A 16,147-nucleotide genomic window follows, 5' to 3' on the forward strand; every position below is an offset into this window, starting at 1 on the left:
TACCACACATCTCCCCTCTTCAGTAAAAAGAAATTAGTACCCACAAGGAATCAAATAAATATTTATGTAAATCATTAGGCTTTGTGAGGTCGTATACGTGCACGTTGCATCTCTCTAACACTCTCTTAAGTTTTTTCTGTAATGGGGTACGATTTACATAAAAACTAGTGGAACCATATTCGATTCAATTATTATCCACATATAGCTCAGACTAAGACACTGCAAATCCACCTTATTCTATTGGCAAAAATCCATCAATTAAGCTTATGCTGTTTATTACTGCATACATAACCATTCTCCACGCGAAGTACAAATAGAGTCTACAATCGAATAAAACTTATGTGTGAATTCATATAGAACATATTTGAGTCCCCAAATTGCAAAAAATATATGCCCGACAAATATGTACAAAATGAAGAATTTTCTCAGTGCACTATATTATGTAATATATGAGTCTGCTCTTCAAATTCTAAATTTAATTCCAATTTTAATTGTTTATTTTTTTCGTGTACTAATCCGACAAATTGCGGAGCGCATCTATTTGACATTTCGATTCCGACAAAGGTTGCCCCCAGCCCTATTTGTCATTGCCACTGTCACTCCTGTCATTGTACTGTACAGGCAAGCAAACAAGAAAAGCAAAAATGGAAAATCGTATTCGTTTTTCGGGTAGTGATTTTTTTCAGGAATTTCCATCTCAAAGTTTGCATCATTTTGCAAATATGGAGATTTTATATCGAGCTGGTAATAAGAGCTGCCTGCGGGATGATTATTTCCAAGATGCGACGTTAGCAAAGCACTAGCTGGGAAAGGCACATACCGGAGCTTGCGAACCTGGAAATAAACAGGAACGGGATTCTATAGACGATTCGAATATCAATCCACATGAAATGAAACCACGGTAACTTGATTATTTTGTCCAGCAATGTGTATGTGCATCTAATATATTTCGCTAATGAAGTTTATTTTTAGTTCAGTTCGATTGATCTGACGTACTCCTGCAGGTATGCAGGGGCCTTCTTGCTTCGTGTGTTGCGTGGAGTTCTAGTTGTCAGTTCAGCTTCAGCACCATTCGCTGCTGTAGGCTGGTGTGTACCCTCGTTAGTTGCTCGAGCAGTGTCAGAATCATCAGGCTTCCTCCAGTCTTGTACGCGCTTTGTTTGGGTCACGTGACGCTTTATAGTATGACCTCCTCCGCTGATAGTAAGGCTACCATTCTTCTCGTCGATCACCGTGTACTGTAATGGGGAGAAACGCGATTCGCCTTTTCCCCGATGCGTGCGTTCCACTATCACCTTATCCCCCGGTTTCACACGACATTGCCGTGCACCCCTACGCTTGTCTTCTCTTTCCTTACCCAAGAGCTTCATTCTCCTGTCTCTGTCGTTGAGGAGTTCATCATCGACAGTTGCTTTACGGTACTCTAGTAACGGAAGTCCTCTTTTTATCTTACGTCCTGAGAGTACTTCCTCAGGAGGGAATTTCGTCACGCTGTGTGTTGCTGCATTATGTGCGTGCACTGCGCTGCGTAGCTCTTCGATGTAGTTTGTCTTATTAACGGAAGCACTTACCATCGCCTTGTTGATAAGCTTCATATAGCCCTCAACAAGTCCGTTCTGTTGAGGGAACAGTGGCGTGGAAAACACTGGAGTAATGCCATGTTTCGTACAGAAGGACTTGTACTCCTCACCATTAAATGGGGGGCCGTTGTCGCTTTTCATAAACTTTGGTATGCCTTCCCGGTCGAAAACCTGCTCCAATACCTTCTTTGTATGCTCAAAGCTCGTTGACTTCACGGGTTGGGCAATTAGGTATCTTGACCTATAATCGACGATTACCAGAATCGAAATTCCACCGAACCTGACGTACGGGCCGTTGAAGTCAAGGGCAATTGTCTCCCAGACGGCTTTAGGAGCAAATACGCGCTGCATTGGAGTAGGTCGTTCTGGTTTGCCTTTGATAGCGCAAGTTTCGCACGACTCCACCCATCGTTGAGCGTCAGCGGACATACCGGGCCACCATACGCGCTGTCTCAAGATACTTTTTTGTTTGGCTACTGATGGGTGTCCTTCATGGGAGATAGTCAAAGCTCTCTTCCGTAGTACCTCTGGAACAACCACGCATCCGGTTTTTATTAGCATTCCGTCATGAATCGACAGGTCACTTTCAAGCAGCTGGAACTGTCGCAAATGGGTAGGCCAACAGTTAGAACGAAGCGAACTTATAACTCCTTGTAGATCCTGATCTTCTGACGTGGCTGACTTGACTTCATTGTCGGTGAGGAAACCAACAACATTTGCTTCTAGGACCGCCACCTCCCACGGGCTAGCGTCGTCATCGAAAGCATCATCGTCGCCAATGTACAAACGAGAAGGCGGGTCAGCGATATTATCGGTTCCTCTGATGTACTCGACATCGTACCTATTTATCGGATCATAAAATAAGAAAAATGTCTAACAAATTGAAGAGATTTTTGTACCTGTATGGGCTCAACCTCAACGCCCACCCATCTGCTCGCGTTAGAGCTCTTTTCGAATCCTCCCGTTGCCGATTCAATATGAAACTTACTCCTTGTGCGTCTGTACGGAGCGTAAATTTCCTTCCTAAAAGGAAATACGAATAGTGCTCCACCGCCCAAACCGCTGCGAGAGCTTCCCTTTGATTCTGCGCATATTTTCGCTCAGTTGGCGTTAGAGATTTAGATGCGAAGCTAATAATCCTCGATGATCCCATCTCGTTCTCTTGTATTAGCACCGCTCCTAGTGCGATAGGTGATGCGTCCGTATATAAAATTGTCCTGTCGACCTCAGAGTAGAATCCTAGTGTTGTACAGCATTTCACGATTCGTCCCTTCACACGTTGGAAGGCTTCACTTTGCTCACGGCTCCATGACCACGTTTTTGATGCGACGACTGCCCATAGTGGACTAGTGATTTCCGCGAAATTTTTGACGTGGGGGCTAATAAAGGCGGCCAGGCCTACACACAAAAAAAAATCGTTGGTAAAATTAAAAGAAACGTTGTTAAAATTAAGAAAATTCGTTAGTGATTTTCAGTAGAAAGTATACGATTGTTAAATCTACAATTGCAAAAATGTCACTTCGCTGAGAAATTTGACAACAGCCAACTTTTCAAAATGACATTCTCCTCTCAAAACTAAAGGTGTTTAATTTTTCAGAATAACATTTTCCTGTTAAAACTAAATGTTAAATTTACACTTGATTCAACTATGTATACTTTCAAATCAACAAGTTGTGTGCGCTTTCAATATAAGTTCAATACTTCAAAATGAAAATTTACAAATCCAAAAGTTGTTGCTATTGTATTTATTGATACCATTTAATTCATGTTAGTGTGTTACGGTTTTTATTTTAGTGACAGGATCAGATGGCCCGGTTCCAGCCCGAACCGGAATGTGAATCTGTACAGCAGCTTGAAGTCCTCGGAGTCGGTTTTCAGCTTCTCCACCATCTGCTCCAGCCGGAGCTTTATGTCGTCGATGCTGGCGGCGTTCATCTGCTGCAGGCCCTGGATGCACTCCGACTTGGTGAACATGACACAAGATTGCGTCCTCCTGGCCATCCTTGTACTCCTCGAACAGCTTGTTCAGATCCTTGTCGGAGATTTGCGTCGCGAGATCTGTGCCTGGCAAACTGCCACCCTCTGGCAGTGCGTTTTTGTTCTTATTAATCCAATCGTTTTCTTGAAACTGTCGCTTTTCCTCTCAGAACCCAAAGAGGTCAACCGTATTGGGCTGGCAGCTACAAAATCGCTCGTTTCGTTCATAACCGCTTATTTGTCAGCGATAGCCGTTTCCGGTCCGACTACCATTCCGGCAATCGCTTCCACACTATTCACCGTCGCATTCGGTGACGATTTGAAGCACGGTAGACAGATTCCGTTTCGTTCGCGCCGTGCCGGTGGTATTATGCCTGCACCACCTGAAAGAATAAGAGCACAACGAATCGATCATGATTAGTAATTCGTGGTTCCTTTCTCTGTATACGGCAGCAGATTTCTTAAGATAGTCGATAACAGAGTTTTAAGGGATATATCTACATTCAGACGTCTACCCATCCTAGTTTTACCTTATCAAATGAATAATGTCCGGTGCTCCTGCGGTAACATATTCATACCGTACCGCTACCACCCCGGCAGTCGCTTCCACGCTATTCACCGTCGCATTCGGTGGCGATTTGAAGTACGTCAGGCAGTTTCCGTTTCGTTCGCGCCTTGCCGGCGTTTTTTGCCCGGAGCCACCTGAAAGAATAAAAGCAAATTTGATCCATCGTGATTAGTACTTTTTGATTCCTTTCTCTGTTTACGGCAGCAGATTGCTTAAGATAGTCGATAACAGAGATCCGTCTTCCTTCTTCAATCACGACGAGGTTTTTTTGTTAGTTTTAAAGTTTATTTACCTTTTCCTTGTCCTTAAATTCCACCGGGAGTTACCACACCGGTATAATCTGTGTGGGGCTGCAGTTTTGGTTTGCAGTTGTGAATAAGTACAATAAGTACAGAAAACTGTACCGAAATGAACGGAAGGGGTCTAAATAAATTTTCTTCGATTTTCTTCCATGAAGCGGGAACTATTTTTATGGTTGACAGTTAGTTGCCAGATGGATATTATTTTTAGCAAGTGTTGCCAAACTTCAGGAATATTTGGATACTATATAAATATTATTTATCTGTCAAATGAAAAATTTTGACTTTCAAAATCACAATCTTTCGTTAAGAAAAAAACCTTCAAATTAAAAGTTTTATTTTCAAAATGAAAGTTTCGCTACTCAAAATTACCAAAACTGAATAACTTTTGAAATGAAAGCGCAATGTTCTTAAAAGCACAATTATTTTTTTCTGTGTGTAGGAAGCTTCGCAGCTCCGAAACAGTCACAGGTTCACGGAAGTTCTGGATGCTTTTAATCTTTTCCTCATCGACGTGAAAACCATCCTGGTCAACTTCGTGACCAAGGAATTTAATACGGGTCCTGTCAAATTCGCATTTCGCAGTATTCAGTGTTAAATTATTAGCTTCGAATATGGCCAGAACTCGCTTCACAGTTTCCCGCAATTCCTCAAGGCTTTCCGCGAAGATTAGTACGTCGTCGATGTATACTATGACTTGTTTTTCGCCGGACAATATACGAGACATTTACCGCTGAAAAATGTCGGGGGCGCAATCCACCCCGAACATCAGTCTGGTGAAGCGGTACATACCGCTTTCGGTGAGAAATGTTGTTAGGTCTCAGGATTCATCGCTAAGCTCCAGGTGATAAAAGCATTGCTTAAATCAAGCTTTGCAAAGTATCTTGCACCATGGAGCTTCACTTTCATTTCCTCCAAAAGAGGAAGACTTTTTACTCGCGGTTGATCGCCTTGTTGGGGGCCCTCATATTGACTACTAGGCGGAAGTCGTTTTTCCCCTTGGCGACTGCCGACATTCCGCTTATCAATTCGGAGCTGACGTTACTTTTCGACTATGCCACGTTCTTCCATTTCCTCCAGTCGACGTCTGGCTGCCTCTCGAAAAGCGGCAGGCACGTTATAGTAAGCGTTTTTAACGGGTGGGACTCTTTTATCCACGCTAAATTTCACCGTCACTCCGGGCATTTTTGGGAATTCTTCTGGTTTAGGCGGTACTTCTAGGTTGCTGATGGCTGTTGTCACATGCAGTAGACCCATGTCGTTTGCCGTGGACCGGCCGAGTAGCGACCTTCGCCCCCTTGGAATGACGTAGAATACTGCTGATGTAGGATCCGCCTTTGATCCTGTTACGCTTATTGGTGCTTCAAATACGCGCTCGATGGTCATGGGAGAATCCGACCCATACCCATGAAGAGCTTTTTGGCGTGTGTTTTGAACAAATTTGAGTTTGATCAAACCCGATTTGATGTTTCTTTCTAGTCGAAACCAATCTTCTCCGCCAATCACATTCACATCCGCGCCAGAATCGATAAGAAATCTAATGTTAGTTGAAGCTCCTAGAGAGCAGGACACAAGCACGTCTTCGAGAGATAAAGCGTTGACGAACTACAATAGGAGATGAAGGGTTTGTAATGAAAACTATTTTTTTTATTCAAAGGAAAATATGTTTATTTCAAATATGCAACAATTTATACCTTTTCATTCTCGTCTTTGAGGTCCTCCACTGGGAAATTATCGCGTTTAGTTCGAATCTGTTGCACGTGATATTTACGGCATGCCGCTGCATAGTGCCCGCGGACTCCACAAGAGTTGCATCGTTTTTGCAAAGCTGGACATGGATAGTTCTTGTGAGGGTAAAGATTGCACCTCGGGCATCTAGTGCGACGACCTCGCTCCTCTAAATCTCTTCGTCGGTATGCTGGCTCATAATCTTGACGTTGGTTTACTGATTGATATTCCGGTTGTCGATATGATGATCTCCTGTCTCGTTCATCGTGGCCTGGTCGTTGTCTGTTGAATCGTACACTTGAGCTTGGACGGTTGACTGCGTACACCTCCGGGTGTTCTACGACGGCTTTCTCGGTTTCGAAAGCCTCGTCGCGTGTTGCAGCCTGAACTATGAACATGGTTTCGTACCCGAACGTTCTAGCGGACTTCGCCAATTCTTTATTCCGCAGGCCCTTGAGGAGCTGGGATCGTACGAATCGATCCTGATCGGCGGGGCTATATTCGCATAGCCGAACCTTTCCCATTAAGCGCGCGTGATAAGCAATAGCGGACTCACCCTTCTCCTGTTTCATACTCGAGAATGCCTCGTGCTCGGCCGCTGAATCGGTCATTGACCGAAAGTAAGCTTTGATGTTGCTCACGAAAGTATGATAGCAATTCGAATCTGTCAAGCTGGGTCTGAGTTTTGCTGCTCTTATGATGCCTTGTAGTTCCTCTCCAATTGATAAAAACAGAAGTTGGCATCTTCGCACCGGATCGTTCGCGTTGTTGAGGGTGGCCGCTATTTCGAAATTTTCGATATAGCGGTTCCACTCCTCCCACATTTTGCTTGCAGCAATGCCGTTAGGGAACGGTTTAATGTTGTCCCATCGAATGTTAGATGTCACAGTAGATGATGTAGCAATTTGTGCTCCCCAACTATTGTCTGTGTCCGCAACAGGTGTCTTTGGTTGGAAGGTGTTCACTGCTTTGGAGAGGTCGACCAGCATGTTTTCGACTTTTTGAAGGCGGTCGTTCGTACTGGCTTCAGCGCCGAGTTTCGCGAAGCCGGGGGGATCTTTCAACATCGCGTATTCGTCTCCGTCCTTGTTCCATTGAGCAGCTGTCGATTCCATGCCGTCGCTAAGGTCGCACGAGTATTCGGACTTCTCATCGGAGCATTCACCGTCCTCAATTCTCGGTGAACATACTGCCCGCATAATTCTGAACTGTTACATGACTGTCTCCTATATAATTCAAAACCATTTCAAACAATACTTCTACAACAGTATGAATAATCTATCGCAACAATACGTCTACACTACCCCAGATTGTTTCAACAGTATGATAAATAGTATTTCACCAATTTACAATATGTGGAAAGGGCGGTTAAGTTATGTTACTATAAAAAATCGGTCATTTTCTCGAACAAAATTTTCCACATATTATACAACATAATGTTGAGATATCATCCACTTTAGGAGATTCGAACAATAAGTCTTATTTTGAAGTTATAATTGGAGCATATCAGGAGAATTTGTGCAACGGTACCCCTTGCGTTTAATTATTGCTTTAGATAATTATTTTCAATTTCTTTCAATTTAATAATATATGACATCTTTATACAGATTATTTCCAATCCTGTATATTGACAACTCGATTGACAATTTAATTATAAATTAGAACCATTGTACCATTTGGTACTTCACGTACCTGAAGGAATAAAATAGACTCCATCTCACGGTTCTCAGCCTCTTTCCCAGCAACGCCTATCCCTACCTCCCCGTGGTGCTGGCCGGGGTACGAGCAACCTTCTCTAGCATCGGGTAACCAACCCCGGTGGGAACTATGGTTGTACGATGACAGGGAACGTGGAAGGGAGTTTACTCCTCTCTTGGGTGCAAATCTGAACGAGCGTCTGTTCTCCATGTTAGAAGCGGCTCACAACAGCATCTGTTCCCCATGCTAGGGGCAGCTGATCATCGTCCGAGTGCCAGCGAGGGACTGTAAGCAAAATTGCGCAGCAATGAATAATCAGCAAGAGAATAATATATGCCATTTAATCAAACTTACCATTAATCATTTCATTCGCAGTAGCACACTGTACCGTTCCTTAAGCTTATGAATGCACAGCATCAGCTTATGTCTAGCCCCCTTCGTAAAGCCCAAATTCGCCAAATATTCTTCCGTCATCTCCATCATCTGCTCGTACGTCAGGTTTGAGAACAACCATACGTATACGTGCAGTCGCAAACTCTTCGACCAGTGAGCTATGCTCGACATGCCAATATTTGGAGATCCGTACATTTTTATCATCTGATGCTGCTTAAAATCGTCGAGCCTTGTTTCCGACCCGCGGGATGTTAACGACGAACGAGGACTGTCCATGATTAAGGAGAAACTCCTCGGTTTATTCTGCAGAAGCTGCAAGTTAGTTAGATTTTCCGCTGATAAATATTCGTTGTAATGCTTTTGCTAATGCAGCTCGCCAACCGAAAGTCCGCATGCACTGCTCGCCGTCGTGGTAAAACTGTTGGACCTTCGGGTTTTCAGCAGACCGCTTCCATCCATTTCAAAGTCTTTAATAGGAGGAACTCGCAGGAAATCACTTATGTTGGCATCGAACGGAACGCGATTTTTGCTGCTGCTATTGCTATTGCTGCTACCGCTGCTAGTATTGGCCGGTACGTTTAAACCAGACGACGGAACTGCAGCGGAACCAGCCGCATTTGTCCCACCGGGAGTGCAAGAGCTGGTGGCGCTGGTGGCACTGGTCGATGCTGCTACGGCAGCTGCAGCGTGGGCCAGATAGTTGAACTCCTCTTCCTTATCGTAATCACAATATTTCGGTTCCATTTTTGCTGAAGCTCAGATGATTATCGTCGCTCGAGTCCAGATCCGAGAGCACCACGGTGTGGCCACCGAGACCGCTGCCACCGTTCATGTTCAAACTGCCGCCATTAGCACTGCTTCCCAGGAGCCCCCAGAGGCTTGACTAGAAGATGCAATCAGGTGATGGTGTTTGCTGGAGTTGATGGTCGCGATGCCGACACTGCTGTAATTCCCAATGGATTTGTTGCTACCCTGCGGGGGTGTGTAACTTAATGTGACCGGCCCGAATTCCTTGTTCGACACATTCTTCACACTACCGATACCCCGAACGGCACTGCCGGAATTCCCATTGCCTTCCCCGATCACGGTGGTGCTGCTTCCGCTTCCACTGCTCCCGCCGCCACCATCCTCCTGCTGTTTGCTTACCACATCCGTGCACCAGTCGAAATTGGCCAGCAGTTTGGTGGTCTTCAGCAGCTGCGAGGAAGTGCTATCGAGACAGGAACTAGAGCAGGAACTTCTACTGCCGGCTTGGTTGAAACTCTGCTGCGACAGGTTAAAATCTCAAGCAGACCCCACACGACGGAAAAAGTTTGACAAACTCTTGATTATTGAAGAAAAAGATTGATCGTGTGAGTGCGAACCCAAAATATTGAAGTAAATATTGAGGGAAATCAGAAAAGTTTGATATTCTTTTCAATATTTCCCCTCATCTCCCCCCGCAGTTTGCCCACAGGAGTCGATGACGGTTGAGTGTGTGCGTGTTTTGTGCGTTATACCGCTATTTGATTCATATTATTTCAAGAAAAAATTGAGTTTTTCTTCAGCTACGGCCATGCCGGCTAATCAGTGAAAATATTGAAAAAAAGTTTGATGAAAAGTTTGACGAAAAAAGTATTGTCAATATATGCCTCGTGTAAGGTCTGCTTCACACTACACGGATTATTTGAACTGAACTTTTTTCAAACAAAAACATACGGTGCACGGAATGGAAAATGTCAAAAAAAATTGATAGACGGATTATACAGAATCGTTAATCAACTGTTCTCTGAACTTTAACCATATGTATTGTTGTGCAACTGATGTAGTTAATACTCCAATACTAGAAAGCATTTATGGTCTTAATGTGAATGAACAGCAACGTGAATATTAACTGTGTGTATTAAAATGAGTTTATAATCTGTATAATAAGCGAAATGGTTTTTTTCTATGCGGGTGGGTAGAGGTTTTCGTCGTTTTCTTCTTCATCGTAGGCGATCGGGGCTCGTACGTACTTGCCGTTGCTCGACATTATGAATAAGCTTGATTCGATCTGTAATGTGTAATGTATTTATGCTATTGTATTAAATACCGTACCTCCGTATTTTCATTATTTAGGGTATTTTCCAGTATTTGAAGACGTGTAGTGGTATTGGAAAGTGCAAAGAACATTAAGAAACTAGTAGTGATAAACAACAATTCTAGGCTTCAGTGAAACTTCTCAGAAACCGTGCATTCTGAATCCTATGCGATTCAATGTTCATATATACAATCATTGGTTTTGTTTCAAAATTAGGTAGTGTTAAGCAGACGTCGTGCTGCATTTTAACACTGCGGACGTCCCGTTCCGCCATAACACTGCGGACGTCCCGTTCCGCCATAACACTGCGGACGTCCCGTTCCGCTATAACACTGCGGACGTCCCGTTCCGCTTTAACACTGCGGACGTCCCGTTCCGCTTTAACACTGCGGACGTCCCGTTCCGCTATAACACTGCGGACGTCCCGTTCCGCTATAACACTGCGGACGTCCCGTTCCGCTATAACACTGCGATTGTATTATATGATTTTTTTCTGCCATGTCTAGTAGAAGTTAGACCAAGGCTCAGTAGCTCTCCTTGTCGTATTCAGCACATATTCTCTTTTAGTGTCCATCGTTTGAAAAACATAAATAGATCGTACAGATCCGCTTGTCTCATAAAACGAACTTTACACTTCCCGTGAAAAATATTTACGTCTCCAGTTATTAGGTAAAAATGACTTAAATATGGGGGGGATCTGTTCTCTGGCGATTTGACTGATTTTCCCCGCGTGGTTAAATGATAGGTGCGCGTATGTTCGATTATCAATTTCGATAGTTTGAAAAAGTATATTTATTTGCCCGTGTTTTTTTTTTTTTTAATATTGATTTTGTTTGCTACAGTTTAGTAGCCTCCTGGCAGGATCGCCAAAAATGTGGTGACCAACGCCATTAGGAAAATCAGCCAAAGTCCGCCACGACAAAGATGGAACCGCACGTCTTACCTCTTCCGCGTTGTAGATACCAAGTGCCGCTCGAAAGGTCTCGGCTGATCGTCTCTTGTGCAGCAGTGTTGCCGCTGTTGCTATATCGACTGCGTTATGATAGTCGATGTCGACACCTAATATCGGGAAGGCCCATGTAGCATCGTCATACGTTAAGGTCATACCACACAGAATCGATATTCATTTTCTTTCTTAGAACGATGAAGTTAATCATCCTGAACGCGTCAGTTTTCCATTTGAATCAAAAATTGAAAGGAACATTGTTTAATTTAAAATTTAAAAATAGATGAAAAATGCTACCTCGACATTTTTGGTCTTCTTTGACGTACGGAATAATATGATTCAAACGCACTATCCAAACACCACAGGGCACTTGACTCAACCTTTGACAGTTAAAATATGGGGTTGACGTTTTGGACTGATGGTTCATTCGTTCTGAAATGTTGCACAGCCCAAAATTTGCCTTAATATGTCTTAAATAAAAAAATATTTTTACTGATTAAGACTTTTACCAGAATTTTTATAACTTCGGTTCAAGTATTCTCGACCGATGCACTATCGTTTGCAAACATAAACGAGGTAGGGCTTTTGGACCCAATTATCCTTATTTTACACGAATTATTTTTTTTAAACGAATTTTCATTGAATTTTTTTTTTCTAAAATCCATGGAAAATTCATCGAGTTCTTCAAAATTTATTCTCTTTCTCAGCGGGTATTCTGGGAATACCGAAAAGATCAGATGAATTATGAATAAATTTAAAAAAATGGCTCTAGCCCAACAACTCATAGTAAAATTCTGTCTTTTTTTCCGTTTGAAATAAATTAGATCGGTCATTGCGTTCTGATACAATGAGCGAAATACCTTTTTAGCAGACACGTCGAAAACGCCACCGCTATCAAGAAAACATTAAACGAATGCTGCCATCGGGAATTTTTTAACCAGCACATAACTAAAATGTGATGCAGTTGTCAACCTTATCAACCGGCTAGTGTAAATTTAATAATATTGAAAATTTAAGATAAATTGAAATTTTAAGTCCGAGACATTAGTGTATTATGTATAACTTTTGAAATATTTATGTGATCTGCATATAGAAGTCACAAAATTTATAAGTTAGTCATCAAATTATATCGCTGGATTATTGATTGTCTTCAAGTATCTTTAATTAAGAAGGTAAGTCTTCAAATATTTTAAAAAGTCTTCAAAATGTCTTCATGAAATAAATGTCTTCACAGAGATTCAAATGTCTTCAAATTGAAGACATGTCTTCAAATCTGGCATCCCTGAACAGCAAGGCCAGTAAACGTCAAATTTTCTGAGGAACGAAAGAGAAAGAGATGTTTCCGTTCAGTGCCCTATAGGGGTATGCGCTTGAAAGAGAAAGATGAGTAGACGCAGGAGTAGACGTCATTACGTTGCAGTGTTGCCACAAGTACAGATTTTACTAAAAATGACGAATCCAACGTAAAATAAATAAGAAGACTACCGACGGTGTTAACCGTGTTAACGATGTTAACTTTGACAGGTCCCTCCAAAAGATATTTTAGTTACTAGATAAAGATTGTCGCTTCGGTTTCCTTTGTTCTGCTGTCCGGAACATGTTGGGTACCAAGCTGTCAAATCGTATGGATTTTCCTTCTTTGACATTTAGCTCCCCTATCCTCGCCAGCAAAAGATGTTCCGCGGACAGCGACGACAGCGACAATCTTTATCTAGTAACTAAAATATCTTTTGTCCCTCCGCTCAGCATATGTGAAATCGTGGAAATCATTTTAAAATATTTATTATAAATTTTAGACAAAATGTGATTAAAATCTGATTGAAGTACGATACGGAAAAAGTTCTGAAGTACATTTGATTTTGGATATTTTCCAAGAATGTATCTACCATTTATAATAGTTCTTAACTTTTTCCAAATCGTACATATAATCATATTTTAACTACATTTTGTCTACAATTTATAATAAGCATTTTGATATGATCTCTCTATATGCTGAATCGGGACCTGTCAAAGCTAACACCGCCGGTTGTCTTCTTATTTTTACTTGGATTCGTCTATTGAGTTCTTTAACACCAGAATCACCAAAGTTACTGTGTAGATGATGATGCTGATGATGATAGTGCTACCATTTATTGTAGCAAGGCAACTGTTTATAGCACTGGTCATATCTGACAAACGATTTGATCATGATAATACTATTGTTTGTATTTCATCAGACTCCTGTATGAAGGGCCAAAAATAGGTGGGGTGGTTCCATAAGCAGAGACACTTATGCGAATCCACGGGATGATTAGAGAATCTCCTTCCAGAAGAAAGTTCGTACATACAATATTATAATCTAGCCCTCGTTTCCCAGATTGACCCAATAGATGGGGAGAAGAGCCCGCCCTTTATCCACGAGATGTTAACAATAGGAAGTTGGCGATTCCACTCTTCCTATCCAAATCGCTTCAATCGGGTGCCCTGATGGTTTTTTTATATATAATGATACAGTTTCATATAGTTTTAATGTAAATTAATTATATATAGAATGAAATTCTCTCACCAAATTTCATTTTGAAAGTCCTGGACAGGCAAGATCCTTTCCGCACCGGTATGATTAGAAATTAATTTCTGCCTTCCGACATGGAAAACTAGTCGTCCATCGAGGAATGTTTTGATTGAAAATTGAAAGACAGACTTCTTGAATCCTAAAATATAAGATAAGAAAAGGCGAAGCAGTATCACACATAATAACATGAGTCGAGGAAACGGACAACTTTTTATAATAGACCTTCGAGAAAGGTGAAGGTGACAAGATTATTTCGATGATCAAATGTATAGGAATGTTGTTCTCACTACGAATCAAAGTGAGCCGCTACGCTCTAAGTAGGGTAAAAGTTCCGATAGTCGTGGGTGTTCCTATAGTTGCGGTAGTATGGTATACTCAAAATTTACAAATCAATCGCAGCAACCCACACTGTCAAACAGTTAGTATATCTGTCAGTTTCCGAACCGAGCCATAATATCTTTGATAGCCCTTCTAAACTGGTAAATATCATCAAAATACCTTAACATTTTTTCGTCTATGCACCAATAGTTGCGGTAGTGTTCCTACACACAAAAAAAAATCGTTGGTAAAATTAAAAGAAACGTTGTTAAAATTAAGAAAATTCGTTAGTGATTTTCAGTAGAAAGTATACGATTGTTAAATCTACAATTGCAAAAATGTCACTTCGCTGAGAAATTTGACAACAGCCAACTTTTCAAAATGACATTCTCCTCTCAAAACTAAAGGTGTTTAATTTTTCAGAATAACATTTTCCTGTTAAAACTAAATGTTAAATTTACACTTGATTCAACTATGTATACTTTCAAATCAACAAGTTGTGTGCGCTTTCAATATAAGTTCAATACTTCAAAATGAAAATTTACAAATCCAAAAGTTGTTGCTATTGTATTTATTGATACCATTTAATTCATGTTAGTGTGTTACGGTTTTTATTTTAGTGACAGGATCAGATGGCCCGGTTCCAGCCCGAACCGGAATGTGAATCTGTACAGCAGCTTGAAGTCCTCGGAGTCGGTTTTCAGCTTCTCCACCATCTGCTTCAGCCGGAGCTTTATGTCGTCGATGCTGGCGGCGTTCATCTGCTGCAGGCCCTGGATGCACTCCGACTTGGTGAACATGACACAAGATTGCGTCCTCCTGGCCATCCTTGTACTCCTCGAACAGCTTGTTCAGATCCTTGTCGGAGATTTGCGTCGCGAGATCTGTGCCTGGCAAACTGCCACCCTCTGGCAGTGCGTTTTTGTTCTTATTAATCCAATCGTTTTCTTGAAACTGCCGCTTTTCCTCTCAGAACCCAAAGAGGTCAACCGTATTGGGCTGGCAGCTACAAAATCGCTCGTTTCGTTCATAACCGCTTATTTGTCAGCGATAGCCGTTTCCGGTCCGACTACCATTCCGGCAATCGCTTCCACACTATTCACCGTCGCATTCGGTGACGATTTGAAGCACGGTAGACAGATTCCGTTTCGTTCGCGCCGTGCCGGTGGTATTATGCCTGCACCACCTGAAAGAATAAGAGCACAACGAATCGATCATGATTAGTAATTCGTGGTTCCTTTCTCTGTATACGGCAGCAGATTTCTTAAGATAGTCGATAACAGAGTTTTAAGGGATATATCTACATTCAGACGTCTACCCATCCTAGTTTTTACCTTATCAAATGAATAATGTCCGGTGCTCCTGCGGTAACATATTCATACCGTACCGCTACCACCCCGGCAGTCGCTTCCACGCTATTCACCGTCGCATTCGGTGGCGATTTGAAGTACGTCAGGCAGTTTCCGTTTCGTTCGCGCCTTGCCGGCGTTTTTAGCCCGGAGCCACCTGAAAGAATAAAAGCAAATTTGATCCATCGTGATTAGTACTTTTTGATTCCTTTCTCTGTTTACGGCAGCAGATTGCTTAAGATAGTCGATAACAGAGTTCCGTCTTCCGTCTTCAATCACGACGAGGTTTTTTTTGTTGGTTTTTAAAGTTTATTTACCTTTTCCTTGTCCTTAAATTCCACCGGGAGTTACCACACCGGTATAATCTGTGTGGGGCTGCAGTTTTGGTTTGCAGTTGTGAATCAGTACAATAAGTACAGAAAACTGTACCGAAATGAACGGAAGGGGTCTAAATAAATTTTCTTCGATTTTCTTCCATGAAGCGGGAACTATTTTTATGGTTGACAGTTAGTTGCCAGATGGATATTATTTTTAGCAAGTGTTGCCAAACTTCAGGAATATTTGGATACTATATAAATATTATTTATCTGTCAAATGAAAAATTTTGACTTTCAAAATCACAATCTTTCGTTAAGAAAAAAACCTTCAAATTAAAAGTTTTATTTTCAAAATGAAAGTTTC

At 41.9% G+C, this 16,147-nt stretch overlaps 1 protein-coding gene, 1 long non-coding RNA gene and 2 pseudogenes across 2 annotated transcripts; all 4 read right to left on the minus strand.

The window, feature by feature from the left end:
• Positions 1–638: 638 nt before the first annotated feature.
• On the minus strand, positions 639–2,891 carry LOC134223254 (uncharacterized protein K02A2.6-like). The gene is made up of 2 exons (XM_062702401.1): positions 2,480–2,891; positions 639–2,421 (listed from the first exon to the last, which is right to left on the minus strand). The coding sequence occupies exons 1-2, from the start codon at positions 2,731–2,733 to the stop codon at positions 969–971; spliced, it is 1,707 nt and encodes a 568-aa protein (XP_062558385.1). The 5' UTR covers positions 2,734–2,891; the 3' UTR covers positions 639–968.
• Positions 2,892–3,036: 145 nt separating this feature from the next.
• On the minus strand, positions 3,037–5,440 carry LOC134222822 (uncharacterized; annotated as a pseudogene).
• Positions 5,441–7,350: 1,910 nt separating this feature from the next.
• LOC134223255 (uncharacterized) lies at positions 7,351–11,347 on the minus strand. The gene is made up of 3 exons (XR_009982497.1): positions 11,246–11,347; positions 8,205–10,275; positions 7,351–8,135 (listed from the first exon to the last, which is right to left on the minus strand). It is a non-coding gene; the product is annotated as an uncharacterized LOC134223255 (long non-coding RNA).
• Positions 11,348–14,375: 3,028 nt separating this feature from the next.
• LOC134222823 (uncharacterized) lies at positions 14,376–15,652 on the minus strand (annotated as a pseudogene).
• Positions 15,653–16,147: the final 495 nt, after the last annotated feature.

The sequence above is a fragment of the Armigeres subalbatus genome, chromosome 3 (assembly GCF_024139115.2).
Source record: "Armigeres subalbatus isolate Guangzhou_Male chromosome 3, GZ_Asu_2, whole genome shotgun sequence".
Classification (NCBI taxonomy): domain Eukaryota; kingdom Metazoa; phylum Arthropoda; class Insecta; order Diptera; family Culicidae; genus Armigeres; species Armigeres subalbatus.